Consider the following 25804-nt stretch of genomic DNA (forward strand, 5'->3'; position numbering starts at 1 on the left):
AAATAATCTCAGTCTAAGGGATTGTTTAGGATATTTTAAATAAGTACACTTTTAATTTTTTGAATTAAAAAGTTGAAGAAAAAAATATGATTATTTGAGATAACTTTTTGACCTTTTACAAAAAAATATTCGTTAAAAAATTATATAATTTAGTGGGTAGGAAAAGGGAGGGAGAAATAGGCAGTATGTTACTAGCATATAGGAAATGCTTGACTCCTTTTCAGGCATTGAATTGGACGGTGATGTTCGGCTCGTGGAGGCCACCACAGGTCTCATTTTGGTAATCGGAACCGTTCAATGTGTAGAATTCATTGCGTACTATATGTTTGTAAAAAATCATGTTGATCGGATATCGATAACTATTTGATCGGATTAGTTTTTTTGTCAATCGTTAACTATAATACCATCCATTTTTTATACAAAACTAATTTGATCATGTAGTTAACAATATCCGATCAACATGATTTTTTAAAGGTGTATAATATTCGACGAGTTCTACATATTTAACGGTTCAGATCATCAAACAGGACCCATGATGGGTCCCCATGGGTCAAACAACACTATCCTTAAGCTTGCATCCGTCTGTATAATTTGTTCTGACTAAAGTCAACAAGAGGCAATTCACGTCAACGTTATTTGTACCTTTTTTGTATAAAAATAATTTTTTTATGAATAGTAATAACTTTCTAATTTTTTTAATAATTTTTTATTTTTTTTTTGAAAGATCCCAAACCAGGCCTAATCATTTTGACACGTTGGTTGTAAGTCAAAGTTAAAAGTCAATTTTTTTTTGGCTTTTTGAGTCATATTATATTTTTATTATTTTACACTTAAAAGCTAAAAAAAAATAAAAATAAAAAATGAAAACCTAAAAATTAGTTTTTAACCAATTTTCCAAAATAAGGCTTCATTTGGCAAAAAACGTTGGGATTAAAAAAACATAAAAAAAACAAAATAAATTAATTAATAAGATAAAATATCACACCTAAATTATAATTATTTTATTTTTTTCTTATAAAAATTAAAAAAATCTCAACACAAAAGATTCAACTAAAAAAAAAGCCCTAAAAAAAAAAATCACAAATAATTTCCTTTTTGTTTTTTCATTCAAGAAACTCTGTTCATTGCTTTATTTTCTCATCTCACGGTCTGTTAAGATCCAAAGCCGATTAGAAAAGGGTGCTTGCAATACTTTCTAACCTTGTGCAGAGTCGCCATTGACTATATATCTGCCATCGATTTGGTCTCTAATCTTGGGTTAATCCATGGCTTCTAAAAGAACCCAACATGATTCTTCTTGTTTTGATTCTTCATCTTCTTCAACACCAACTCGCTGGAGCCATGGCTCTTCTTGTTTTGATTCTTCATCTTCTTCAACACCACCTCGCTGGAGCCATGACGTCTTCTTGAATTTCAGAGGCGAAGATACGCGCAAAAACTTTACGGGTCATCTCTACACGGCTCTGGTTCGAGCTGGAATTAATACCTTTATGGATGATGATGAACTCCCAAGAGGACAAAACATTTCTTGTGAGCTGCTAAAAGCAATTGAAGAATCGAGGATCTCCATCATTGTTTTCTCAAGGAACTATGCTTCTTCAAGATGGTGCCTGGATGAGCTCGCGAAGATCATTGAATGCAAGCAAACACTTGGACAATTAGTTCTTCCAATATTCTACGAAGTTCTTCCATACGAAATACGGATACAATCTGGGTGTTTTGGAGAAGCATTTGCCAAATTCGAAGACTCTTATGCTCATGCAATAGAGATTGTGCAAAGGTGGAGAGCTGCCCTCTCTGAAGCTGCAAATATATCAGGGTTTTGTTTGGAAGAAGCAAATGGGTAACAAGCTCCGTCACTTACCTTCCTTTTAATTTTGCTGCTGCTATCAATTTAGTTTGCACACAAATTGAAGTATTTAGGTGTCAAGATGATTAAAAGTCAATTTTTAACTTTTTAGTCATATTAAACTACATTATTATTCATATTTTTATTTATAAAAAAATAAAAAAATAAATTATTAATCATCTTCTCAAACCATTCCTAAATTGTAAAATTCACTTTATCACAAATATAGGTAGTTGGCAGATGTGCACAGATTTATAATCTAACATCTCATCAAAGGGCTATTCTACCCTTCACGAAAAAGACAAAACCAGTCTACCCCATCGCCAAGTTGTGATGAACATCGAGAGGGTGTTTGATGGGAAAAGTTAGAGATCATGAAAATTTTGTCATGAAAATGATCATGAAAAATTTATGATCCTTGGATTATCTTGATTAGTGTGTGGTGTTTCATTCTAAATGTAATCCAAGGGTCACGAAACTTTCATGATTATTTTCATGAAAGGTTTTTCATGATACCTAGCATTGCTGGTGTTTGATTTGTGTTTCGCAACGTATATATTTTAAAAATATGTTTGGTTATAATAAAAAAAATTAAAAATACTTTTCTTTTTATTATATATCAATTAATCAATTTTTTTTTTCTTTTCAATCAATTTTTCTCTCACACATATCTACTCAATTATAACAAAATATCAAATTATTTCAAACTCTCAAACTCTAAAATTATTTTCAAAATATACAACTAAATAAACCAAAAAAAATTCTAGATTGCGTTTGGTAGAGTTTTCTAAATATAATTTGATAATAGCGTTATATTTTGAGTTTATAAAGTTTAGAATTATAATTTGAATGTGAAAATTTTGTTTGGTGAATGAGTTTTGAAACGAGTTTGAATTGAGAGGGAAATTTTTAATGTGACATATGATATTTAATACAAAAACTTACAACTCATAATCAAACGCACAACTCAAAATTTTATTTAAAACTCATAAAAAATTTTAAAAATTTTAGAAAATATTTTTTATTGAATATATAAAAATTAACATGTGTCGATTGCAAAAATAAATAAATAAATAAATAATTGTACTATTCCGGTCAACTGGCCGGACGACAGGTGGGACGTATAGTAGGATGTCCGGTTAGTCCAAATTTTCTCACCTTGGTCAGAGTTTTCAAAAGTGAATGTATAATTAATTTTTGAAAACTATATACAAACACCATATGTAAATCAAAGCCTACAACTAATGTTCCAAAACTCTACCAAACAAAGACCTAAACTCTCTTTTTATAAATTTATTTCAAAATACAAATCAAACACACCCGAAATGTCCCCAGCGAACACTCTTTCGTAGTAACAACGTTGTCATTGGATCACTCTTCTTCTCCCTAGTAAATAACAACACCCCTCAATCATACTTGGGAAAACTATTTTGTTGGATTACTGCTACATGTGTGTGATTAGACCATCTCTAACCGTTCACCAAATCTAACATCAAATTAAAATTTGATGAGAAAAATGTGCTTTTTGTGCTCCAACAATTGCACCAAAACAGTATCAAATTGAGAAAATATCAAACGTTTCACCAAACTGAAGACGGCTTGCCCCTTTCACCAATTCACTGTACATAGCCATTGAGTTGGACCCACCGGACGACCGGCCGAACGTCCGGCTAGATGTCCCACCGAATGACCGCTTTAAAGCAAAAATTTGTGAAAATTTTACACTGGGGGTCGACCACCCGGTTGACCATCTTAGCATTTTTTTGAAACAACAGAAATGAAGGCAAAACTTCAAATTTGCTCTTACCGGACGACCCTCTGTGTTTGATGCACGCTACAGTGAACGGTTAGAGCTGCTGGTATCAGAATAAGAAAATTGACATTTTTTTACTCAAATTTGGTAAAAAATTTGTTCAACCGTTAGAAATGCTCTTAGCAAAAATAGAATGAGTGGGGCTGCTGTACACTCTTCACGACTACAATCGTCAACTGTCGTTTTGGGATTCAATAATTGAACTAAGGCCTCATTTGGGACTAAGAGTCCGAAGAAACAAAGGCCGTAGCTAATTAATTACTGCATAAATTATATTAGTAGTTTCTATATTTTGTCTTTTATGTTATTTTAGTCTTTGCCTTTTTAATTAGTTCAATTTTGATTTTTAATTTTAGATTATATATTAATTTGGTTCAATTGATAATACTATTAGTGTTTTTAATAGAAAATAATTACTAAATTAGTTGAGATTAACTTATTAAGAATTCGTTTGGAAAGTGGGTTGATTTTTGACTTTTTAATTTTTTAATTGTGAGAGAAAGAATGTAATGATTATGGGTTAGATGTAATGTTTTGTCTTATTTAATTAAAAAGCCTATTTTGTCTTTTTGTAGTTAAAATAACTCCAAACTTAACCCAACCCTTCTTCTCAAACGAAGCCTAAGTAGATCAAGTTTATAATTTTGTTTCTAAAAACATGACATATACCCTTTATGTACGTATTTTCTATTAAAAAATGTTAACATTGAATTAAACTGAAATAAAATTATAAATTTAAAATTAAAATTGAATCAATTAAGTTTACAATAACTAAAATAACAAAAGAACTACTAACGTAATTTACCATTAATTATTCCATATTCATAAAAGAATAATACTACTTAGACCTAAAAATTATACTTATTTTTCAAAATTAATGTTCTGCAAATCTGCAATCTATTAAAATATTAAGATAATTTTTTCTCTTCATCATATTTTCTTTAATTATTATATATCATTAAGTTAAAAAGTAATTAAACTTCTGTATATTATTTTGGCGGTGGTTAAGAAAGGATAGTGGCTGTGATGTGATGAGATAGGGTGGCAGTAATGGTCAGGGAGAACGAGTGGTTATTGGATATTTATGTAGTCTAAACCAACCCTGTAATAAAAAAATCTTTATAATTTATACCTCATTTGAGATTTAATAAAATTACATATTCTTCTCTAATATTTTAAAAATTACATTTTGTTTCATTACAATTAACATCGTTAACGGATATCATAAATTGATTAAAATATCTTTTTGACAAATAAGGACAAATTATCTACACATCGTTGATTAACTAAATTACAAATTCTCCTTGACATTTAGCTAAATTATCATTTTTAAATAAGTTATGAAATACAAAATTAAAATGGAAAAACACTTATCACACTACAAAAAATTAAGGTTTTAGTGACCAAAATTTAGGGATAAAATTATTTTTAGGAGACCAAATATTTTTATTGCGAAAAGTGTCATTATTATATTTTTAGCAACGAAAATTGAACATTAGTAATTAATTATTATCCTTTTGGTATCAAATTTTTTATCTAAAAAAATAAACCATTTTGAGATCAAATTATTTTGTCTCTAAAAGTCTATTTATTATTGAAATTTTAGAAATTTATTGCTAAAAGCCTTATTTTTTACTTTTTAGGGCTACATTTTAGCGATTATTCTCACATCGATAGAAATTAGTCCATAAATGTCTTTTGTAACAAAATTTTCACTTTTAAAGATCAAAAAAAATTAGTCTCTAAAACTCTTATATGTTGTAGTGTTAGATGGTAAAAATATCATAAAATTAACAAATAATTAAATAAGTTAAAAACATAAAAAATGACTTGTCAAAAAATTCTTAAAATATGTTTGGCTTGATTTTTAGAAATTTATTTTTTAATTTTTTCAAAAAAATAAAAAATTAATTTGGTTAAGAAATAAAAATAAAAAATAATTATTATTTTTATATAATTTTATTTTTGAGTTGTTAGAAATAATTTTTACAAATTAAATATATTTTTTCATATTTATTTTATTAAATTAGTTTTTTTTTAAAAAAAATTGAATTTTTTTTTCTAAACAACAAATCAAATATGGTTCCAAAAACTTCTTTTTTTTTTTTTTTTCCATCTAACGTAATTCTTTTGTAAATTTTGTTGATTTATCAAATGAAGTTTAGCAGAGGCAATATCATTCATCAATTTATATTTTTGTGATGTCAACTAACTATTCTTAACGTTTAGTTAATGGTAGGATTAAATTGTTATGTGAATATAAACCTTGAAAGACGGGAGTTAATCTCTGAAATCTGAAAGAAAATTTATAATTGGCGTTGGCTTCTGTCCAGTCTTTAATCGGACTGGACCGTGCTGTTGGGCTCGCGGGGGCCCACCACGGGTCCCTTTTGAATAATCTGAACCGTTCAATGCGTAGAACTCATTGAGTACTATAAGCCTGCAAAAAAATCACGTTAATCGGATATCGGTAGCTATGTGATCAAATCAGATTTTTGTCAACTATTAATTTATTCACCGTCTATTTTTTTTTATACAAAATTGATTTGATCACATAGCTACCGATATCCGATTAACGTAATTTTTCATAAGCTTATAGTACTCGACGAGTTCTACACATTGAACGGTTCAGATTATCAAAACGGGACCCGTGGTGGACCTCCACAGGTCCAACAGCAGGGTCCAATCCAATTAAGGACTGGACAGAAGCCAAGCCCTTTATAATTTAACTAAATCTTAAGGAGGTGTAGATAATTTACCCAATGATGGAGATGGGTTGAATGATCTATATATGTTTGCTGCTTCTATTTCACTATCCTTTCAAAAATATTAATATCACATCAATCTATAAGAATTTTTTATACAAAAATATTATTTGTAAACCATTTTTCTATACAAATTGAAGCTGTTATATCTATTTATATGGTGGGGATGATGTGGTGGATGTTTTCATATATTAACTAATATGTAATAAAATTGAGACTTGATGTCACTGTGTTTGGCTCAAAATTTTGAGTGTTCGGTCACATTAAATTTTAATTTCACTTTGTATCATATATTAATTAATGAGTGGAAGGGTGACACTGTATTATCTTCGCTACGTGACATACTTATTACATAAAATACTTTCTCGTGGGTGGGTGAGGAGGAGAAGAAGATGAGTGTTTCATCGGAAAGTGTAAATAGGCCATGTTTATTTGGCTTCATAGGATGGTTTTGAACGTATCATAAAAAACCTTTCATGAAAATAATTATGACAGCTTTGTGACCTTTGGATTACACTTAGAATAAAGCACCACACACTAATCAAGGTAATCCAAGGATCATAAATCTTTCATGATCATTTATATGAAATTTTTTTCATGATTCCTAACTTTTCTCTTTTGAACTAAAGTGCTACCATTAGTTTTTTCGTTAAAAATAATGAAAGGTGTGTCGCAATATCCTAAATTGAGAGTAGGCAATGCAAAAATTCCAAGCCAAATTTAAAAATTGAATCAAATGTCAAAAATACATTCATCTTCATCTTTTTCTTCAAATTAAATCTTATTTCTAATCAAACATCAACCCTAACCCTAACACTAACCCTAATTGTCCTCTTCTATCAATAATTTAATTTAAAATTTTATTAAATGAGAAATTAAGTTAAAAATTAAAAGTTAGAGTAAAGTAATTTAATGATAAAATTAGGATATTTAAGTTAATTTATGGTTTAATTTGTTCAATATATATGTGTATATATATGCACATGTTTAATTTAAAATATTATTAAATAATAAGCTGGGTTAAAATTTTTAAATTAGATTAAAGTACTTTTATGATTTAATTTTATGGTAATAAATTAAGGTATATAAGTTAATTTATGATTTAATTTGTGATATATATATGTATATGATTAATTTAAAATGTTATTAAATAAGGTAATTTTATGGTAATAAATTAGGTTATTTCGTTTAATTTATGATTTAATTTTTTATATGTATGTATATGTTTATTTTAAAATGTTATTAAATAAAATTTGGTTTAAAAATTAGATTGAAGTAATCTTATGGTAATAAATTAGGGTGTTTAGGTTAATTTATGATTTAATTTGTTAAATATATCATTAAGATAAGAAATTATATGTATTAGAGAAAAGAGAGAAAATATGACATAAGGGTATTTAGGTAGTTTAATCACTATTATGATTAGAGTTAGCTTTGCACTTCCAACCAATGTTATTAATCCCGTACCATACAGGCCGGTACGTACCATTCAAAAGCCAACCGGTACCTACATAGTCCAATGCCATTCCGCCTAAAATACCGGCCGAAAAACATAATATCGGATAAATACAGGACAATTTTTTTTTCTTAGTGGTTTGTAATATGAAAATAGTAGAAATTTGTGTTCCATACTCTTTGTGAAGTACCTTAATATGTGTTATTTGACAGACATAGTATGTTTGTAAGCCTCTTTTATATATAAATTTGTGATTCATGATATGTATTGTTAAATTATTTGTTACTAAACAATATTTTTAATACATATATAATATTTTCACGATAAATCTGAAACGGTATCTGGTAACATACCGGTACCGGTAGGTACCATACCAATGGAAAAAAGAGTACCTAGTCTGGTACGGTATTAACAACTTTGGTCCAAACCATAAAAGGATTCTTTGCCTAGTTTTAAACTATAAGGGAATAAAATACTCCGAAACAAAATTTTAAGGGAATAAAGTGAATTTTGTTCTTTATATTATCCAAATTGTGAAACGATATTTTTGCTAATTAGATTAGGCTTGAACAATGGTCTCAATTAGACTACATCGTACACATCATGGACAAAATAAATGAAATTAATAGTTTGGGGAGAAAACAGAAAACAGTTTTAGTTTAGGAGATAAAAATATAATTAACCCTATATATATGTATGCACTAGCAGTTACTTGTTCATGTCCTTGCATGTAATTAATTTTTTTTTTCCCACATTACATACTTGTTTACTTTCTTTTTTTTTTCTCCTTTTTTTTGGGACCAAAACTGGCAGGCACGAAGCAAAGCTCATTCAAAATATAGTTGAAGAGGTTTTAACTAAGGTGAACCATACATTCCTAAATGTTGCTATGCACCCAGTTGGAATAGATTCCCGTGTTAAAGACATAAATTTGTTGTTGAGCATTGGATCAGATGGTGTTCGCATGATTGGAATACATGGCTTGGGTGGAATAGGCAAAACGACCATTGCAAAAGCTGTTTACAACTTTATTTTTCTCCAATTTGAAAGTAGTTGTTTTCTTGCAAATGTTAGAGAAGTTGCAGGGCAACTCAATGGCCTAGTCCAACTGCAGGAACAACTTCTTTCTAAATTATTAAAGAGAAAGGATCTAAAAATTGATAGTGTTGATAAAGGAATGACATTGATGCAACAAAAACTCCATTCTAAAAGAGTTCTCATTGTTCTTGATGATTTAGATCAATTACATCAAGTAATTTCCTTAGCAGGAAGCTATGGTTGGTTTGGTGGAGGAAGTAGAATCATCATAACAACTAGAAACGAGCACTTGTTGAACGAATTGAAAGTTGAAAGATATATGGTCATGCCTTTAAATCACACAGTCTCTGCAGCTTTTCAGTTGGCATGCCTTCAAAGAAACCATTCCATTAGAAAACTATACAGTGCTTGCAAATGGTATAGTAAGTTATGCTGCTGGGCTTCCACTAGCTCTTGAAGTTTTGGGCTCTTATTTGCTTAGAAAAGACGTGCAAGAATGGAAATGTTTATTCGATAAATTACAGCAAATTCCTCATATTAAAATTCAGGAAATACTCAGGATAAGTTTTGATGCACTGGATGACAAAATGAAGGATATCTTCCTTGATATTGCATGCTTTTTCATTGGAACGGACAAAGACTATGCCATTGCTACATTGAATGGTTGTGGTTTCTTCGCCGAAATTGGCATTAGTGTTTTGATCAGTAGATGTTTACTGAAAATTAATGATAGAAAAGAGCTAATGATGCATGATCTACTTCGGGATATGGGAAGGGAAATTTGTCGTCAAGAATCCCCCAAGGAACCTGGAAGGCGCAGTAAATTGTGGTTCCATGAAGATGCATGCACTATACAAGAAAAGCACAAGGTACGAGTCAAATCTTAATTCCTTCTGGTGGGTTAGTAAGTTTTTTGCTTGGAACAACTAATTCAGCTTCATTTATTCTTTTCTCTCTCACACACACGTGTTCATAGCATGCGTACAAAGAGTAATTACAAATTTGTTTCTCACTTAAACAATCTATGGGATCAAATGTGAATGCTTGGGCAACCAGGACTGAGTGCAGTCCAATGTGCTTGAAATCTAACTATTACATAGGAAATTGAGTGTGATCCAGGGGTACTAAAGAGGACTAAAAATTTTCTTAGGGGTTGATATGGAAAAGGAACAAGATAATTGTTGTAAAAGGAAACTGTAGTGCATTCAAAGCAATTGAAGTACAATGTGAATAAACTAACTTAACAGTAGTTCTCCCTCTTCAACTGCCTCCACCAAGAAAGCCTCACCACGCACTTCCCAAGTATCAGTGAACAGGGTATTAAATTGATCTTTGTATTCTTTGTCATCTAATTTCCTTCCTATGACATATTATATCTATTTATGCAGGAAGAACCAATAGCATCAGGAGAGGAATCTCCCATTCAAATGAACCCCTCAGAAATTGGAATCACCCAGTTTAAGGAACCACTGCCAAAAGCCCTAAAGAAAACAATGGCAGTTGATTTTGATAGCTTCTTTGAGTCCCTAACTAGGAGGTCCACCCCTTCTTGTTTTGAAACTTTTGGAAGCGCTAAAACTTCTTCAGCGCATGTTCCCTTCTCTTTAGAAGACATTAAAAAGTCAAAGACAAGTCTAAAACAGCTCATTGCACTCTCCTTTCCAGAGGTACTTCATCCTGGAAAGCTCCCAGCACTAACAAGAGCAATTGGGACTCTAGTCCGTGCTCAAGCCTTCAGTGAAGATCATCATCCATTTTTGCAATGCTTTCATGATGACCTCCCTACCCTAAGCCAGACCTATGAGGCAATCGTCAGAGAGAAGGCAACCATGGATCAGAAACTTCAACGATTTTCACTCTTGGAATCTAAGCTGAGTGATGTGTATACATTCTACCAGAAGTTAAAAACTGAAGCAAGAGAAACTACCACCAGGAAAAAGGAGATTGAAGCCACCATAGAATCCCTTCAAGCTCAGATGGTTATAGCAGAGGCAAATTCTAGCAGGATTGAAAATGAAATCTGGAAACTGTTTCAGTCTTCTCGTCCTATGAAACAGGAGCAAGAGGCCTTGGATGCAGATCTACCCAACCTTAGAGCCAAGAAGGCCCAGCTTGATGCAGATTTGGAGGCCACCACTAAAGTTTGGAATGACTTCAAGGGAAAATTTGGGGGCCTCCTTTAAACTTTTTCTTTTTTTTTTCCTTAAGTTTTTTTTTTTTTAATTATAATCTTCCGATTCCTTGTTTTTTGAAATGAAGAATCTACACTTTTTGTAGACAAATTCACCATCTCCCACAAAGTGGGATAACATTCCTTGAGGAACTTTCCATTTTCAGGATGCTTGTGAATTTCTCCATCTAGGCCTTGGAGCAAGTAAACCCCTCATGTGGATCTTAGACACGTAACATTCCTTGAAGAACTGTCCATTATCAGGATGCTTGTGAATTTCTCCATCTAGGTCGTGGAACAAGTAAACCCCTCATGCAGATCTTAGACACTTGAAATAACCCCCTTGGTTTTCGCCCATGCAGAAAATGGTCTTGAGCATGGGCATTGCAATGGTTCAACAGGATTCTGCGATGAAAATGGCGACGAAACAGCTGTGATGGAGTCAGAGACAAGTCAAGGTTTCTTGAAGCAACTAAATACATCACTCTAGGGGCTTTGAAGCCCAATCTACCAGTCTCTAGTGGTGATGGTGAAAGAGGAGCTGCCTTCCTCCACCTTCAGACCTTAAGAGTAGAGGCTGTTCCCAGTACTACCAAAAAAAAAAAAAATAGGAAACATTAATGTGTGTGTTTGAGAGGGGAAAGACTGAGTATACACATAACCTTTGGCATCATGCACAAAGTGATGGTCCCAAGACTTAAACCCACGACCTCAAAGTTATTAGGTGATGTGGTTTACCAATGGGAAGCAAACAGAAGATCGGCACAGGATCTTCAGTCTCCAAACCCTTCTGTCTTTCTATCCTAGTGCACTTCTCACCACGGGATCATACCAGAAGATTCATGTGTATCGAGTGCATTGAGGTAAGAAGACAAAGAAATTTGGGGAGAGAAAATTATTACCCAGAAAATCTATGAATGCATGAAGTTTAAATGTTTAGTTTATAAAATCGTCCATGATTGGTATTTCTTTGTTTTTATGTGTCTAATTTCTCTTTTGCTTCTGTCTCATTGTGCAATATAAGCCTTGTATGGCCTTAAGTAATGGTTTAGATATGAATGCAAATAGGCTATTGCTGTGAGTGTGTTTTTTTAAAGTGTTTGAGCACTACGAAATCGAGCGCTTAATTGAGTAAAAAAAGGTTCAATCTTAATGAATAATGATGATTTTAATATATGGAATTGGAGACACCTCGATGCTCTAAATTTCCAGGCAGTGGCTTGTAAAATTAATCACAAATAACATCTATATATCCATTCTGGGTTCATTTTTCCTGTTACATTTATTTTTATGGTAATTTTGTCCTCTATATATCATATTTTCCTTATTTTAGCACATCAAAATCCCTTTTTTTCTCACCAACCAGCATGAATAAAAATTCCTAATTTCAGCACATCAAAATTCCTAATTTTAGCACAGATGACAGCAAATAAAAATCTCCAACTTTAGCAAATCAGAACACATCATTTAACAAAGGAGGGAGGACCTCCGCTGTTAGACACACCTTCTTGTATAAGTAAATGACAAACCAAAAAAAAATATAAATAAAAATAAAAAAGTAAGAGGGATGCGTGACCCTGACCCCTTACTTAAATCGGTCCCTGGTTACATAGAAAAATTCTAATATACACACGGACGCGGGGGCCCTGCTGTGTATTCTCCCTGTCGTGCCTGCTGTGTGCCTCGAAACAGCACCGTTTTGTCACTTTTTTTTTTTTTTTTAATTTTTATGTAATGGTTTCGTTGACTCTTTGCTGCCGCCGTTTCTACACTCCAAGCAAGAGTAGAAAAGTTAGTTTTATTTATTTATTTTTTACACTCCAAGCAAAAGTGTCTGCTATGTTAGAGTAGAAAAGTTAGTCTATTTATTTATTTATTTTATATATGTAAGAGTCTCATTAATTCTTGTTTTATTATAACAAAACAATTAATCTATCAAACTAAATTATATTTTTTTAAAAAGATTAATTTTAAAATTAAAATCAAACAAATAATACATGTTTTAACTTTTTCAAAACTGGCTTAAATGCATCAAAAGTAAAATTGAAAGGGAAAACAATTGTAATTAAACAAATCAATTTATCAAACCATAAGCAAAAAAAAAATGTAACTTAAAAAAAAAAAAGTTGTATCCACAAAAAAAAAAAAAAAAAAAAAAAAAGCTTAAGGCCAAAATATATTCAATTCACATCCAACATTTGCATAAAAAATAAAAATAAAAAAAATTCTAAGGCATTCAAACTTCAAAATCTCCTGTCAAACATCCAAAAAACTTATAGTCAATTCACATCCAACATTTGTATAAAAAAAAAAAATAATTCTAAGGCATACAAACTTCAAAGTCTCCTGTCAAATATCCAAAAATCTTTTTCAACCACTCTAAATCATTCAAACAAAATTCTAAAAATCTTCAATTTCAATTCTCAAAACAAAAACTACAAAGTAGATCCCCATGTCAATTTTGTGGAGGCAGTTGGGAATAAATAGAAAAATCAAAAGAACTCTCATTTCTAAATTCGGTCTCCATTGGATTGTGCCCCACTAGATGAAGTGATATTCCCTAAAAAAATAAAAAAAATAAAAATAAAAAGAAAAGAAAATTCATTAGAATAAATTTTATGGACTAAATTACATTACAAACATATATATATATATATATATATATATATATATATATTACTTACTTGAGAACTTTGTGGACTATGTGATGCTTCAAAAAGCAGAGGTTGTGATTGTGGAAACCTTGGTGAGTATGAATTAGTATCACATGTGAGAAGATTATACCCATAATTTATCAATTGTGGCCAATAGAGACTCCCAACATCCTATATTCCATTAAACATCATGAAAAGTAAATACACTAATACATCGTAGTCTAAAAAATAAACAAATAACATAAAACAAGAGCTAACCTGTGGTTAGCTTAAAGATGAATTTCGAACATTTATGATATTGCTTGATTGACCAATAGTCTAAATAAGTTGTAAAATTTATCAATACATTACACAATTTATATATAAAAAAATAATAATAATAAATAAATAACATAAAACAATAACTAACCTGTGGTTGGCTTGAAGATGAATTTTGAATATTTGTAGTGTTGCTTGATTGACCAATAGTCTAAAGAAGTTCAAAAAGTTATCAATACTTTACACAATTTATAAAAATAAATGCATATCATTTGAAATTTCAAAAGTACGTAAGTAATACCTTACTAAGGCGGGTTGGTTGTGAAATAACTTTTGTCTTCTTATTCATCATCTCATGCCAAGGTTTCAATCTACCCCTCCCTTTGTGTCCAACATCTTTCTTCTTTATGCCCTTAACTTGTGCAAAGTTGGGGTCATCGGCATCTAATTCTTTGGTACCAAAATTTCCAACTCCCTTCATCATATTATTTACTTTTACACACAATTCCTTAATCCCTTCATCAACCAATTGATAGGAAGGTTTGTGCATAGATGCTTGAGTTGCTAGTTTCACCATTCTTGGACAAAGATCTCTATAACGTGCTAATATCAACAACTTTGGATCATCCTCATCTACTACAACATTTTTCTCTTCAATTTCACAATCTTTTGCATCCAATCTCCATCGGCCTAATATAAACCTTTCGGGAATTTCTATAACATTCATTCTATCAAGTGCTTTGATTGCATGACTACATAAAATTCCGAAGTTCTCAAATTTCTTACAAGTACAATGTATTTCTCGACAGCTTTTTTCTCCTCTTAGCCCAGTAACTTCCACCCTACCCTCCACAATATACTCTTCATCATTACCATACAAGCCAATCACGCACTTAACTTCTCTTTCTAACTCATGGAATTGCTTCACTTGACAACAAAGGGATGTATCCAACTCATAATGAAATAAATCAAAGATAGGAGGGGTGTACAAACTCGCAACCTAGATTAAAATGGGAGACTTTTTTAATTTCATTCTTGGCAACTTTTGTCTAGAATCATATATTGCAGAAATTTCCTCATACCGCTTATCTACAACAATCCGATTGAAGTGAGTAAAGAATTGAACAATGTTATGATCACCTTTCAAATATCTCCTTAATGTTCCATTTAGACTTTCACTAAGTTGTGTACTTCGCATTCCTCCAGTAAATACCCACTTCATATACACATACGCCCATTGCTCTCTTTTTCTCCAAGTTCTTTTCATCCACTCATTCTCTTGCAAGTTGTATTTATCAATCAAAGAATTCCAAGCTTCAATTAATTCATGCTCATTCTCATAGTCATAAATGCAAGCCTTTAAATCGCTACTAAATTTTGAACCACTCTTGAAAAAGTAACCTAAATGCTTTAAAGCATTTTGCATTAGGTGAAAAGTGCACAACCCATGAAAAACCTCAAGCATGATTTGAGAAATTGCCTTAGCCATTGCTTGATCTTGGCATGTGAAAAAACTTATAGGCTTTTTTCCTGACATTGCATCCAAAAAAGTTTCAAATAACCATTCAAATGACTCTGTAGTTTCATCATACAATAATGTTGCACCAAAAATCACTGTCATTCTAAAGTGGTTAAAGCCAGAAAATAAAGCAAGTGGACGGTACTCCTTATTTGTTCTAAAAGTTGTGTCGAATGACACCGCATCACCGAAAAGCCCATAATCTGTTATCATCTGATGATCAGCCCAAAAACTATTAGTAATCATCTCATCTACATCCAACTGAATGGCATAGTAAAAATATGGATTTTCTGCTACTCGCTGCTGGAAATATCTTAACAAACTCCCTGCTTCACCATACTGCAAGTTTCGCTGTCTTTTTGCACATAAGTAGGTTTTCTGAACCTCCCATGTGAACCCTACAAATTCCTTCCCTCCTGTTATAACACTAATAAGATCATGTGAAGCCTTAAGAGATATTCCAGTCTCATCAGCTATATTAATATTTATACCCTGAGTATCACATACCTTTCTCTGAGATGGCATCAAATAAGTACATTAAGGAAGATGCAAAGGATGGTTGTGGTTGCTATCAAACTTTGACACAATCCACTTCGACAAGTCCCGCTTAAAAGATATATGCATGAATGCATTACAATTTGTTCTTGTCTTACTTCGAGGATTTTTTATCATCGTGTACCGTTTATTTTTTTCCCTCTCTCTTTCCTTACAACAAACAAACTTTCTACTAGTCATAACACCATCTTTCTTGCTTTTGTTACAATGATCTCTTCTAATACTAAACCCCACAATTCTTTCGTATTCATTATAAAACTCATATGCAGCTTCTTCCGATGGAAACTCCATACCAAGATATGGTGATTTATCCTTGGCCAACTCTCCCATTTCTTCGATGCATCCCTCAAGTCCACCATCATCCATTATATCATCCTCCATTTCAACACTAGCAAATATGAAGAAAAAAAAATTAAACAAAACAAGAATCTAAGCAAAAAAGTTATTAATTAATTTTAAATGCTGAGTAATTAAACAATTCAATGAAATCTAATAAATCAATTAATAATGTAAATTAATTAAAAGGATAGGGAAGAGGAAAAAAAGATGTGTAATTTGTATAGTAATATTGGAAATTTATTTTGTCTAAGCAGATTATAATATACAATTGCAAATTATATTAGAATTAGTATATTATATAATATAGGGAATCTTTTGGCAGACACACTTAAAGATGTGAATCATATGCCCTCTTATTATATAAATTTTTGATATATGTTTCGTATTTTTGTCACAAATGTTATGTCATTTTTTATTGAGTTATGACAATTTATGATTAAAAAATTAAATTTGCATTATGTAGTATGGTATAGATTTTTTTGTTGAAACTTTTTTAAGACTGTAAAATGCATAATATTATTACAAAAATACATAACATTGTTATAAAAATGTATAATATTTCCACAAAAATGCATAACATTGCTATAAAAAAATTATGAATTACAAATTATCGTAACTCCTTAAAAAAATTATATAATATTTATACAAAAATACATAACATGTACAAAACAAATTACATAACAAAGAAATTTTCTTATAATATACAATTGTGTTTCTCAATCTATTTACAGAAAACAAATCAAACCATTATACTTGTTGAATCCACTAACACACTATACAAAATAAAATATAAAACATATATACATATAATATATATAGATATACATATACATATACATACCAGTTTGTTGAACAATAATGGTCTGTAAATCCGGCAGAAGGATGGTGAAGCAAAGACAGAGAATACTATCCAATCTGTTTGAGAGAAGACAAAAATGTATAAAAAATAAAATAAAAAAAATAATACTAATTTTTCTACTCCAACACAGCAGAGTCTTTTCCTTGGAGTGTTAGAAACGGCGGTAGCTTCGTAAAGGTGTCCTACTAAAGAACGAAACCCTTACATATAAATTTAAAAAAAAAAAAAAAGTAGGCAAAACGGTGCCGTTTTGAGGCACATAGCAGGCACGGCAGGGAGAATACACAGCAGGGGGAATACACAGCAGGGGCCCCGTGTCCTATACACACACCCATACTTTCAAACATTAGATATACAAAACGAATTTGCCTTCTTAATGTTAGTCACATTAGGTTGTAACCAACACACTTTAGAGCATAAGCGAATATTACTTTGATCATAACCAAAGCTACTATAATAGTGTCGTAACTAACACTATTTTGAAATATAACCAAATATCACAATGTATCGTCACTAACTTTGATTTGACAATTTGCTAATTCCACCACTGCAATGGCCTATAACCAAACACTATAACCAATGCCAAAGTGTCCTATAACTTGCATATGGTACGCATGGTCTACTTTGTAGCAAGACATGGTCACATTTATGAATGGATCATTCGTATAAAAATTACGGTTCCAGAAATCTTACTTTGCGGTTTTGGTGGCAAGTCTTATGAATGAGGTTAACACAACTGATCCTAGTGACTTCATTTTTTAATAGATTAAGTTTCAATTTTAAAATTTTAGTGGAGATTCGTACTGTTTTAAACTTTAAAGATGTGTATGCCAAGTAAGTCACGTTAATGGAGTTGCTAAGTGGTCAAGTTATAGGTTTTTTTTTTTTTTTTTTTTTTTGTTTTTTTTTGGGGGGGAAGAAAATAGTGGAATTTCTCAATTAATGATTGTAAAATTTCTCATTTTTCATCTTCAAAATGCTATATTGAATATAGATTTTGTTTGATAGGTCTACTCAAATAAATTCTAAAAAAATAAATTTTATGAAGAATGGATCTATAGTACGAAAGTTCAGAAATTTTAAAATTTTGAATCAAAAATTTCAATTGCCTCGAGGTTCTTTATGCAAGTTTTAATAAAATAAGTATATTTTGGCAAGCATTGATGTGCGAGACTTAAAGAGTTAACAAAATAAAAAATAAAATTGTAACTCTTTTTATTATTATTGGTAATTGTGAGACTTAACTCATCTAACTTAAGGGTGGAAAAAGCACATATAACTCCTAATTGATAAAATTTATTTATAATTGAAGTAAATATTAATTTCTACCAAAAGCTAAGCTCTGTTGGAAAAGTCTTTTTTTTTTTTTTTTTTGGTTTTTTGATTAAGAAAACATGTCCATTACCACTTCAAAGGCTAAGCCCTTTTGGAAATGGTGTTGGACCAAGTCTCATAATCCATGATTCTTTCATATCAACCTCTTACCTGTAAATTCACTAGCCCCCATAAAAAAAACTCTTCACGATGAGAGTAAGGAGTTCCAATGCCTAAGACTTGACTTTGAGAATGGAGAATCATTTCAAGAGAAATGAGTAATAATTAAGTCCACACAAGTCCACTAGATTGTCCACGATTCTAAACGTCAGTAGTCACCATAGTGCTCGAGTAGAGATCGGACTAAACCAACAACAGTTCAGTTGGTTAACTTTGTGCACTTTTATTTGAAAGGTCAGGAATCTATTGTCAAAGGCAAAAATTGATAATTTCTCCTTATTATGAAATTTTTTATTGAGTTTGTTGTTGAGCTTTGTTATGTAGTTTATTTCTTTCCGTTATGGGGCTTATTATTTATTAGGTTGGTGCTTCGGATTGCTGAACTATTATTGTCCACATGTAATTTTCTTTATTTTATAAATACTAACCCTCAACTACGAAAACTTGTGCAAATATCCTCCTGGAGGTTGAATGTGAATTGAAGGGTTGTAACGACCCCAATCCGTAAATAACTACTAATTTGTAATTAAGAATGCTAACTAAGTGTTTAGAATGGAATTATGTGTTATTATTAATTGTGATATGTGCTTTGTAGTAATTTGTGCATATCTGTCTGATTTGAAAATTATTTGTCATGATTTCTGCTTTGAATTTGAATTTGAATTTGAAATTGTGAGCTTAAATGCTTTCAGAAACCGAATTTGAGTTCATGGATTGACTAACTAGAATATTTGGAACCATATGAGAAGTTTTGTTAAAAATTAATTTAGTTTAGAAAAATCACATGTGATTAAATTGAACCTTAATTGGAACTATTTTTGATTAATTGAATCATGTGCTAACCTTGATTAATTAAGGTTACTTGTGTTTGATTAAAATGATGCATGATTGGTACCTAATCTAATCCTATCCATGATCCAAGATGTGATTAAGTGTATGATGTGCTGAGGCATGTGATGGTGTTGAAAGTAGGGGATTAAAACCCTAGTGTGTGTGTGTGTGTTGGAGTTTTGCATATGTGTGCACGTGTATTGTGCTCAAGAAGTGAGGTGTGTGTTGTGTATATTCAGTTGAGTGAGGGATTGTTTGTATCATTCCTTTTGCTTATTTGGTTCTTTGTGTTGAGAGAGTTCAAGCTAGAGAGAGAGAGAGAGAGAGAGAGAGAGAGAGAGAGAGAGAGAGAGAGAGAGCTCAAAAGTTTGAAGAAGAAGAAGAAAACTAGGAAGATTCATCTCACATTTTTTAAATTAAAGCTTTGGGTAAGAATTCTATGACTAATTCATCTTGTAAATCCTCCATGCATTATAAGTTCATTAGTTTATTGAGCTAATTTCATGATATTTGTAAGGAAATGGGTCTTTGAACATGTAGATGGCTTGCATGTACATTCATGGTAAGTCATCTTTGATTTTATCATTTTGAGTTTGAGTTTTAAAGTTTTTGCATACACGTGAGTTTAAATCATGTCCATTGTTTCAAAAATTCATGAGTTTGTTGATCACCATTTGCATGTTATGAAAAACTATGAGAAGAGTCAAAAAATCTTGCATGAAAGAGTTTTGGTTCAAATCTTTCAAGAATTGGTGAGTTTTTGAACAAAAGATGTTTTAAGGGTCTTGTATTGGAGTTTTCTAAAGCTATTTTATGTATTTGATCAAATCATGCAAGACCCCAAGTTTTGAAAGTAGTTTGGAAGCCATTTTTGTTAAGCTTGGTGCTCAGAAATTCACAGCTGGCTCGAGTGACGAAGTGGTGGCTCGAGCCAACATTATGAGCTCCCAATACTTTGAACTCTGCAAAAGCTGGCTCGAGCGAAGGAGTGGTGTCTCGAGCGAGCTCAGTTTTTGCATTCAGCTAGTTCTAGCCACGAAAAGCTGGCTTTAGCCACCAATTTATTTTCAGCATATTTTCAAAAGATGTTTTAAGTACATATTTTCGCTCCATCTCTTTTCGGGCATTCTTAGGCATGATTTATGAGCCATTAAGGATTAATAAGCTAAGAAACATCAACGTAAGTGAATTAGAAAATATGTGTCGAATCCAAGTATATGGGCAATACAAACAAGTTATGTGGCATGGAATGAATAAGAAGTTAAAGCAAGAAAGCTAAGGCATGTATGGTCATATGAATGAGTGATAATGAGAAATGTTTTCTGCCATTTACATTTGTGTTTGTAGGTCGACGTTCGGAGACTAACCAACCGTTTCTAAAAGCCCACTGTGAGTAACGTTATTGTAAAGATATGTTCATATGAATTATGTTCCAAATGTGATTTGATAAGTTATGATTTCTGAAATGATATTTATTTACGTGAATGAATGTCCTATGTTTGAAATCTATTATGGCATCCATAGATAGTCCCAAGTCATGAGGGCTGACATGTTAATGCGAGTCCATGACATATATGTGATTACGAGATCTCGTTAGCCACTTCATTGTGGTGATATGTATTTAATCGGTATCCGAAACCGATTACTCTAGTCGGATGACGATGTGCTATGTTCTATTGGATGTACCATTATTATGTTCAGATATGATAATGATTATGTTATGATCTGTTTTATGATTATGAAATGTTCGGAATTCGTTCACTAACTTCTTTACCTTAATGTTATTCACTGGGCTTTAGTTCACTTTGTGTATATATATGTATAGGTGAACGTTTGGGAGATCAGGCCTGAAGACTTTTGTCTGGACTTCTGTTTTGTAAAGCCAACCATTGCGCCTCCCGTGAAGGTTTCAAATATGTCATGTGTTCAAGGCCTTGTGATTGACTTAACTTTTGTTTTCTCTGTCAAGGTTTAAGACAAGTTTTTGTATATGGGGTTTAATCCCTTCTTGCTTGACTATAATGTGTGTGGGTATAATGTAAAAATGACTTTTAGACATTGTATATAAAGTTTTAAATATTCTGTTTTATATAAGTCAGCACAGCTCATTGGACAATTATATTTATGTATTTGTTTCTGCTAGCCCCTAATTTTGTTTAATCTATTCAGAGGCCTTCGGTAATCTTAGGATTACTGGTCGGTTACGATGTTAAACCTATAGAGACGAGTTTGGGTCGTAACAAGGGTAAAAAAATGTATGGTTTTAAAATTAATAGAGGCAAAGTTATATTCAGTAATAGTTGAGAAGTAAAACATAATTAGCCCTATTTTTTTTTTCCCCTTAAAAAGAGGACTATTTACTAAAATGCAACACCATCCTCCTCTATTGCTAGTGTGGCTTCCACTAGGCACCACCTTAGAAAAAGTTGACCACAGAAATAGTTGGAAACAAGCTCATCCACCATGAAATTGACACCCCTCCTCCTCCATCTCTGCTTTCTTGATCTAGTCCTGCTTTTTCTACTTTGTCTCAGTGGTTGTGTTAGCATAACTACCACGAGTGATGTGCGTCTACAATGCAATGGCTCCATAGCAGAATGTCACGCAGACATGGAGATGTTGATGGAGTCGGAGGTCAGTTGAAGGTTTTGGAGAGAATGAATCACATAACATATGGGGCTTTAAAGCAACATCAACCAGCATGCAATAGTGGGAAAAGTGGTAAAGCATACAGCAAGTCATGTCTCCCTAAAGAGTCTAACCCTGAGAGTAGAGGATGCTCCGAGTACTACAGGTGCAGGCAAGGAATTAGATCTCCAGTCACTTTGTTTACATGATGTGTTATACTATATAACAAACAAGAGGGAAAAAGAAAGCTTATGCATCAAATCAAGTCCATATGGTTTAATTTGTAGCTATGTTCCATGTTTGGTACTTATTTGCTTATGACAAATGCTTAAGAATCCTATATCATTCCTAAAATTATTATTCCTAATGACCTGTACTGTGTTGCATATCAGTTGTGATACACAAAACAGACGACAATGCACTACAACCAGTGTTTTCCAGCTATTCGCTAGAAGGATGACGAAAGGGAGACATTTATTGAAAATTTTGGATAAAAATTAACAACAATAGGGAGATTAATTTTTTTTTTTGTTTTTATTCACTTCTCTCTGTATATTTTATGCATCTTCATAACATGTACTAGCATAACATCCATATTATGCAAGGTTTTAAATAAATAATTTAAAATTAAACAATATTAAATAAAATAGAATAAAATGAATTGAATGTATAGGATACACTACTAAAAAAACTACTTTTTGCGACCGCTACAAGTCGTCGTAAAAAATAAAAAGACAATCGCAAAAGACTTTTTTTGCGACAGCCCATGCTACGGCAAATGGGAGTCACGAATGTGGGGGTGGCAAATACTTTTTGCGGCTACAAAACAACAGTCACAAACTATTTGCAACCGCCTAATCTACTTATGGCGATTAATGTTTTGCCGTCACAAAAAAAATAAAAAAATGCCTATAATGTATTAGTGACCATCTTGTTACTGTCGCAAAAAAAAAAAAAAAAAAAAAAAAAAAAAAAAACAACAACAACAACAACGTTACAATGTTTTAGCAACCTATATTCTCATATATATATATATATATATATATATTCAAATATTATATACAATAAATGTAAAGTGATATTTGCAAGAATTCTAATACTCATGTATTATTTTCCATCACTTCCCTCAACAAAATTATCTTTCTTCAAAAAAAAAAAAGTGTGCATACAAAATATAAACTTCTATACATTCAAAACAAATATCCATCAACCATCCTTAAAAGTATTTATACAAAATACTAATATATTCGAGTACTCAAAAAAAAAAATCTCAATTTAGTTCTCAATATCACCCACTCAATCATATTAACTACTCCTCAACACTACCTGCAAAAATATACATCAATATATTAGTTGACTAACTTGTATGCCAAAACAAAATGGATACAAAGAGCACATTAATTAACAAATAATCAGCTCCAAGAATATTGAAAAATTACTTGAACTCGATTATCTTCTAATTCAACTGGACAAATCAGTGATGCTAATTGTGTAAAGAACACCCTGCAACAAAAATTTTAAGAAGTTGAGTTTTTCTAAGAGTAAGTAACTGTGCTACAGCACTAGTTTAACTACAACTGAATTCATGACATAGAACTTATAAATTAAATGTACAACAGATAAATGATCATATAGACACATAAAATATTGTTAATTTATATTCCATCCCACTAGGGAGCATTCTTCCTTAATTGGGTTGCCAAAGGAGTCCTGTATCTAGGCATATTAGGAATAAAATTTGCCATGCAATTTACAATACCAAGAAACTATTGGACCCGCTTGTATGTAAGATGTTCATTAAGGAAAATTTGTGAGTCTAACCATCACATCATACCATATAGAAGCAAAACCTAGATGGTAACATAACAATACCTTTGACTGCTTTGTGAACTCATTTATGACCCTTTTGTAACAATCCTTACAAGAAGAGATTAATTGATCAGTGATATGATACTAATTAACCACTAGCCAAGTAATTCTATAGGCTGAACACACTTTAGTGTTGTTCCTCAAAATGCGAGGACTTTTACCACAATCATGCTCCAAAATGAACTCCAAATTCTAGATGTATTGGTACACCTTAAACTCAACCTAGTAAACCCAAATGCACTGAGAATTATCAAATATAGATAACAATAAGAACTGAGAAATAGTATATTCCCAAGATTGTGTTTCAGAATATCTTAGTAGAATTTTCGGTACGATGGATCCATGAGTCTGAGATATTCATCAATAACAAGTATTACAAAAGATAATAACTTCCTGACATATCATTTTCATAATAATAATAATAATAATAATAATAATAATAATAATAATAATAATAATAATAATAATAAGCTCATGATCTGTCAATGTAAACTTACACGTAAAGCCATCTTCTTAAGTTTGTTCATTGCGGAAAAGTGCTTCAGGCGTGATAGCACTATAGAATCAAGAGGTTTATCAGGGGCAACTCTATCATCAACAATCCATTGGTGGCCTGAGAACAACAAAAAGAATAGAAAGAAAAAGATAAAAGAGTTACTGCATTATAATCACCTTATAGAGATGCAATGGCTAACCATGCTATTACACAATTAAACCATTTCCAACAAAATTCCAACATATCATCTTCCTTTGTAGTGGTGAAGGAAACTTACACAAAACTTCATGGGCGGATAGCCTTCTCTTTGGATTTTTGTCAAGCATTTTCCGTATCAGATCCTTGGCACTGTTTGAAATTCCACGCCATGGTTCAGATTCAAAATCTAATTTTCCTTGTAATATCAGCCGAAAGATGCCCAATTCAATTTCTGGAGTTAAAAGGAGGTACAAAATCAACATTAATATTATGCATTGAAACAGAATGAATTTTTAGAGTATATTACTTGTCCTCCATCATGCATATTAAGTCACAAAAAAAAAAAAATGAAAAAGATAGCTGCCAGCCCAAAAAGGTGGAACCCCACTCAATAAAATGTACAAAACAACTCCAGCACTCCATACATCTGCTTCAGGTCCATAATGCTTATGCAACACCTCTGGCATAACATAATATGGACTCCTAATCACATGAGAAAAAGTTTCACCTAGAAAAAGAGGAAGCAACCAGCAAGCCATGTCAAAATGAGGCCAAACTAACAAGTTTCACAAGGAAAAGCAAAAGTTGTCCCATTTAGTGAAGAAAAAATTGATAGGATGAATAACAAGATAACTGGAGATCATGCACAATAAAAAATAAGAACAAACCAATGATTTGATTTGTCTTTGATAAATCATGAGATCTCAATTAACCTTTTTCAAAGAAAACAAAAATACTGCCCATTCCCAATAGTTTCTTCAAGTAAAATTGCCACTCACTCATCACCCTCTTATATCTTTTTAACATGCATTAAAAATAAATAAATTAAAAAGTTACATTCTATGATAATCAAAACATAATATAAATACTTATGATAAATCACTAAAAGAAAATCAAGTTTTAGCAGCGTTGTTTATTGCAACGGCTTTAAAAATGCTACTATAGATGGGCTATTGTAGCGGTTATTGACCACAACTAAAAATTAAATTTTTAGTAGCATTTTTTTCCTAAAA

General features: G+C 31.7%; 2 protein-coding genes and 1 long non-coding RNA gene across 4 annotated transcripts; 2 read left to right on the forward strand and 1 right to left on the reverse strand.

Annotated features, from left to right (window-relative positions):
- The first annotated feature begins 1002 nt into the window (after positions 1 to 1002).
- On the forward strand, positions 1003 to 11335 carry LOC114314081 (uncharacterized). Of its 2 annotated transcripts, XR_014361187.1 has the most exons (3): positions 1003 to 1843; positions 8697 to 9790; positions 10310 to 11335. XR_014361187.1 is itself a non-coding variant. In XM_082914922.1 (2 exons), the coding sequence occupies exons 1-2, from the start codon at positions 9509 to 9511 to the stop codon at positions 11102 to 11104; spliced, it is 1077 nt and encodes a 358-aa protein (XP_082771048.1). In that variant the 5' UTR covers positions 9377 to 9508; the 3' UTR covers positions 11105 to 11335. The 2 variants fall into 2 exon arrangements, 1 of the variants encoding a protein (XP_082771048.1); XM_082914922.1 differs by lacking the exon at positions 1003 to 1843 and having other exon boundaries at positions 9377 to 9790.
- Positions 11336 to 13327: 1992 nt separating this feature from the next.
- On the reverse strand, positions 13328 to 16458 carry LOC114314068 (protein FAR1-RELATED SEQUENCE 7-like). Its single transcript, XM_082911730.1, has 7 exons — positions 16240 to 16458; positions 15070 to 16035; positions 14305 to 14925; positions 14155 to 14214; positions 13776 to 13916; positions 13594 to 13651; positions 13328 to 13344 (listed from the first exon to the last, which is right to left on the reverse strand). The coding sequence occupies exons 1-7, from the start codon at positions 16456 to 16458 to the stop codon at positions 13328 to 13330; spliced, it is 2082 nt and encodes a 693-aa protein (XP_082767856.1).
- Positions 16459 to 19946: 3488 nt separating this feature from the next.
- LOC145819607 (uncharacterized) lies at positions 19947 to 22594 on the forward strand. Its single transcript, XR_014360353.1, has 3 exons — positions 19947 to 20028; positions 20948 to 20989; positions 21426 to 22594. It is a non-coding gene; the product is annotated as an uncharacterized LOC145819607 (long non-coding RNA).
- Positions 22595 to 25804: the final 3210 nt, after the last annotated feature.

Source organism: Camellia sinensis, chromosome 2 (assembly GCF_055761805.1).
Source record: "Camellia sinensis isolate YWXY chromosome 2, ASM5576180v1, whole genome shotgun sequence".
In the NCBI taxonomy this organism is placed as follows: Eukaryota; Viridiplantae; Streptophyta; class Magnoliopsida; order Ericales; family Theaceae; genus Camellia; species Camellia sinensis.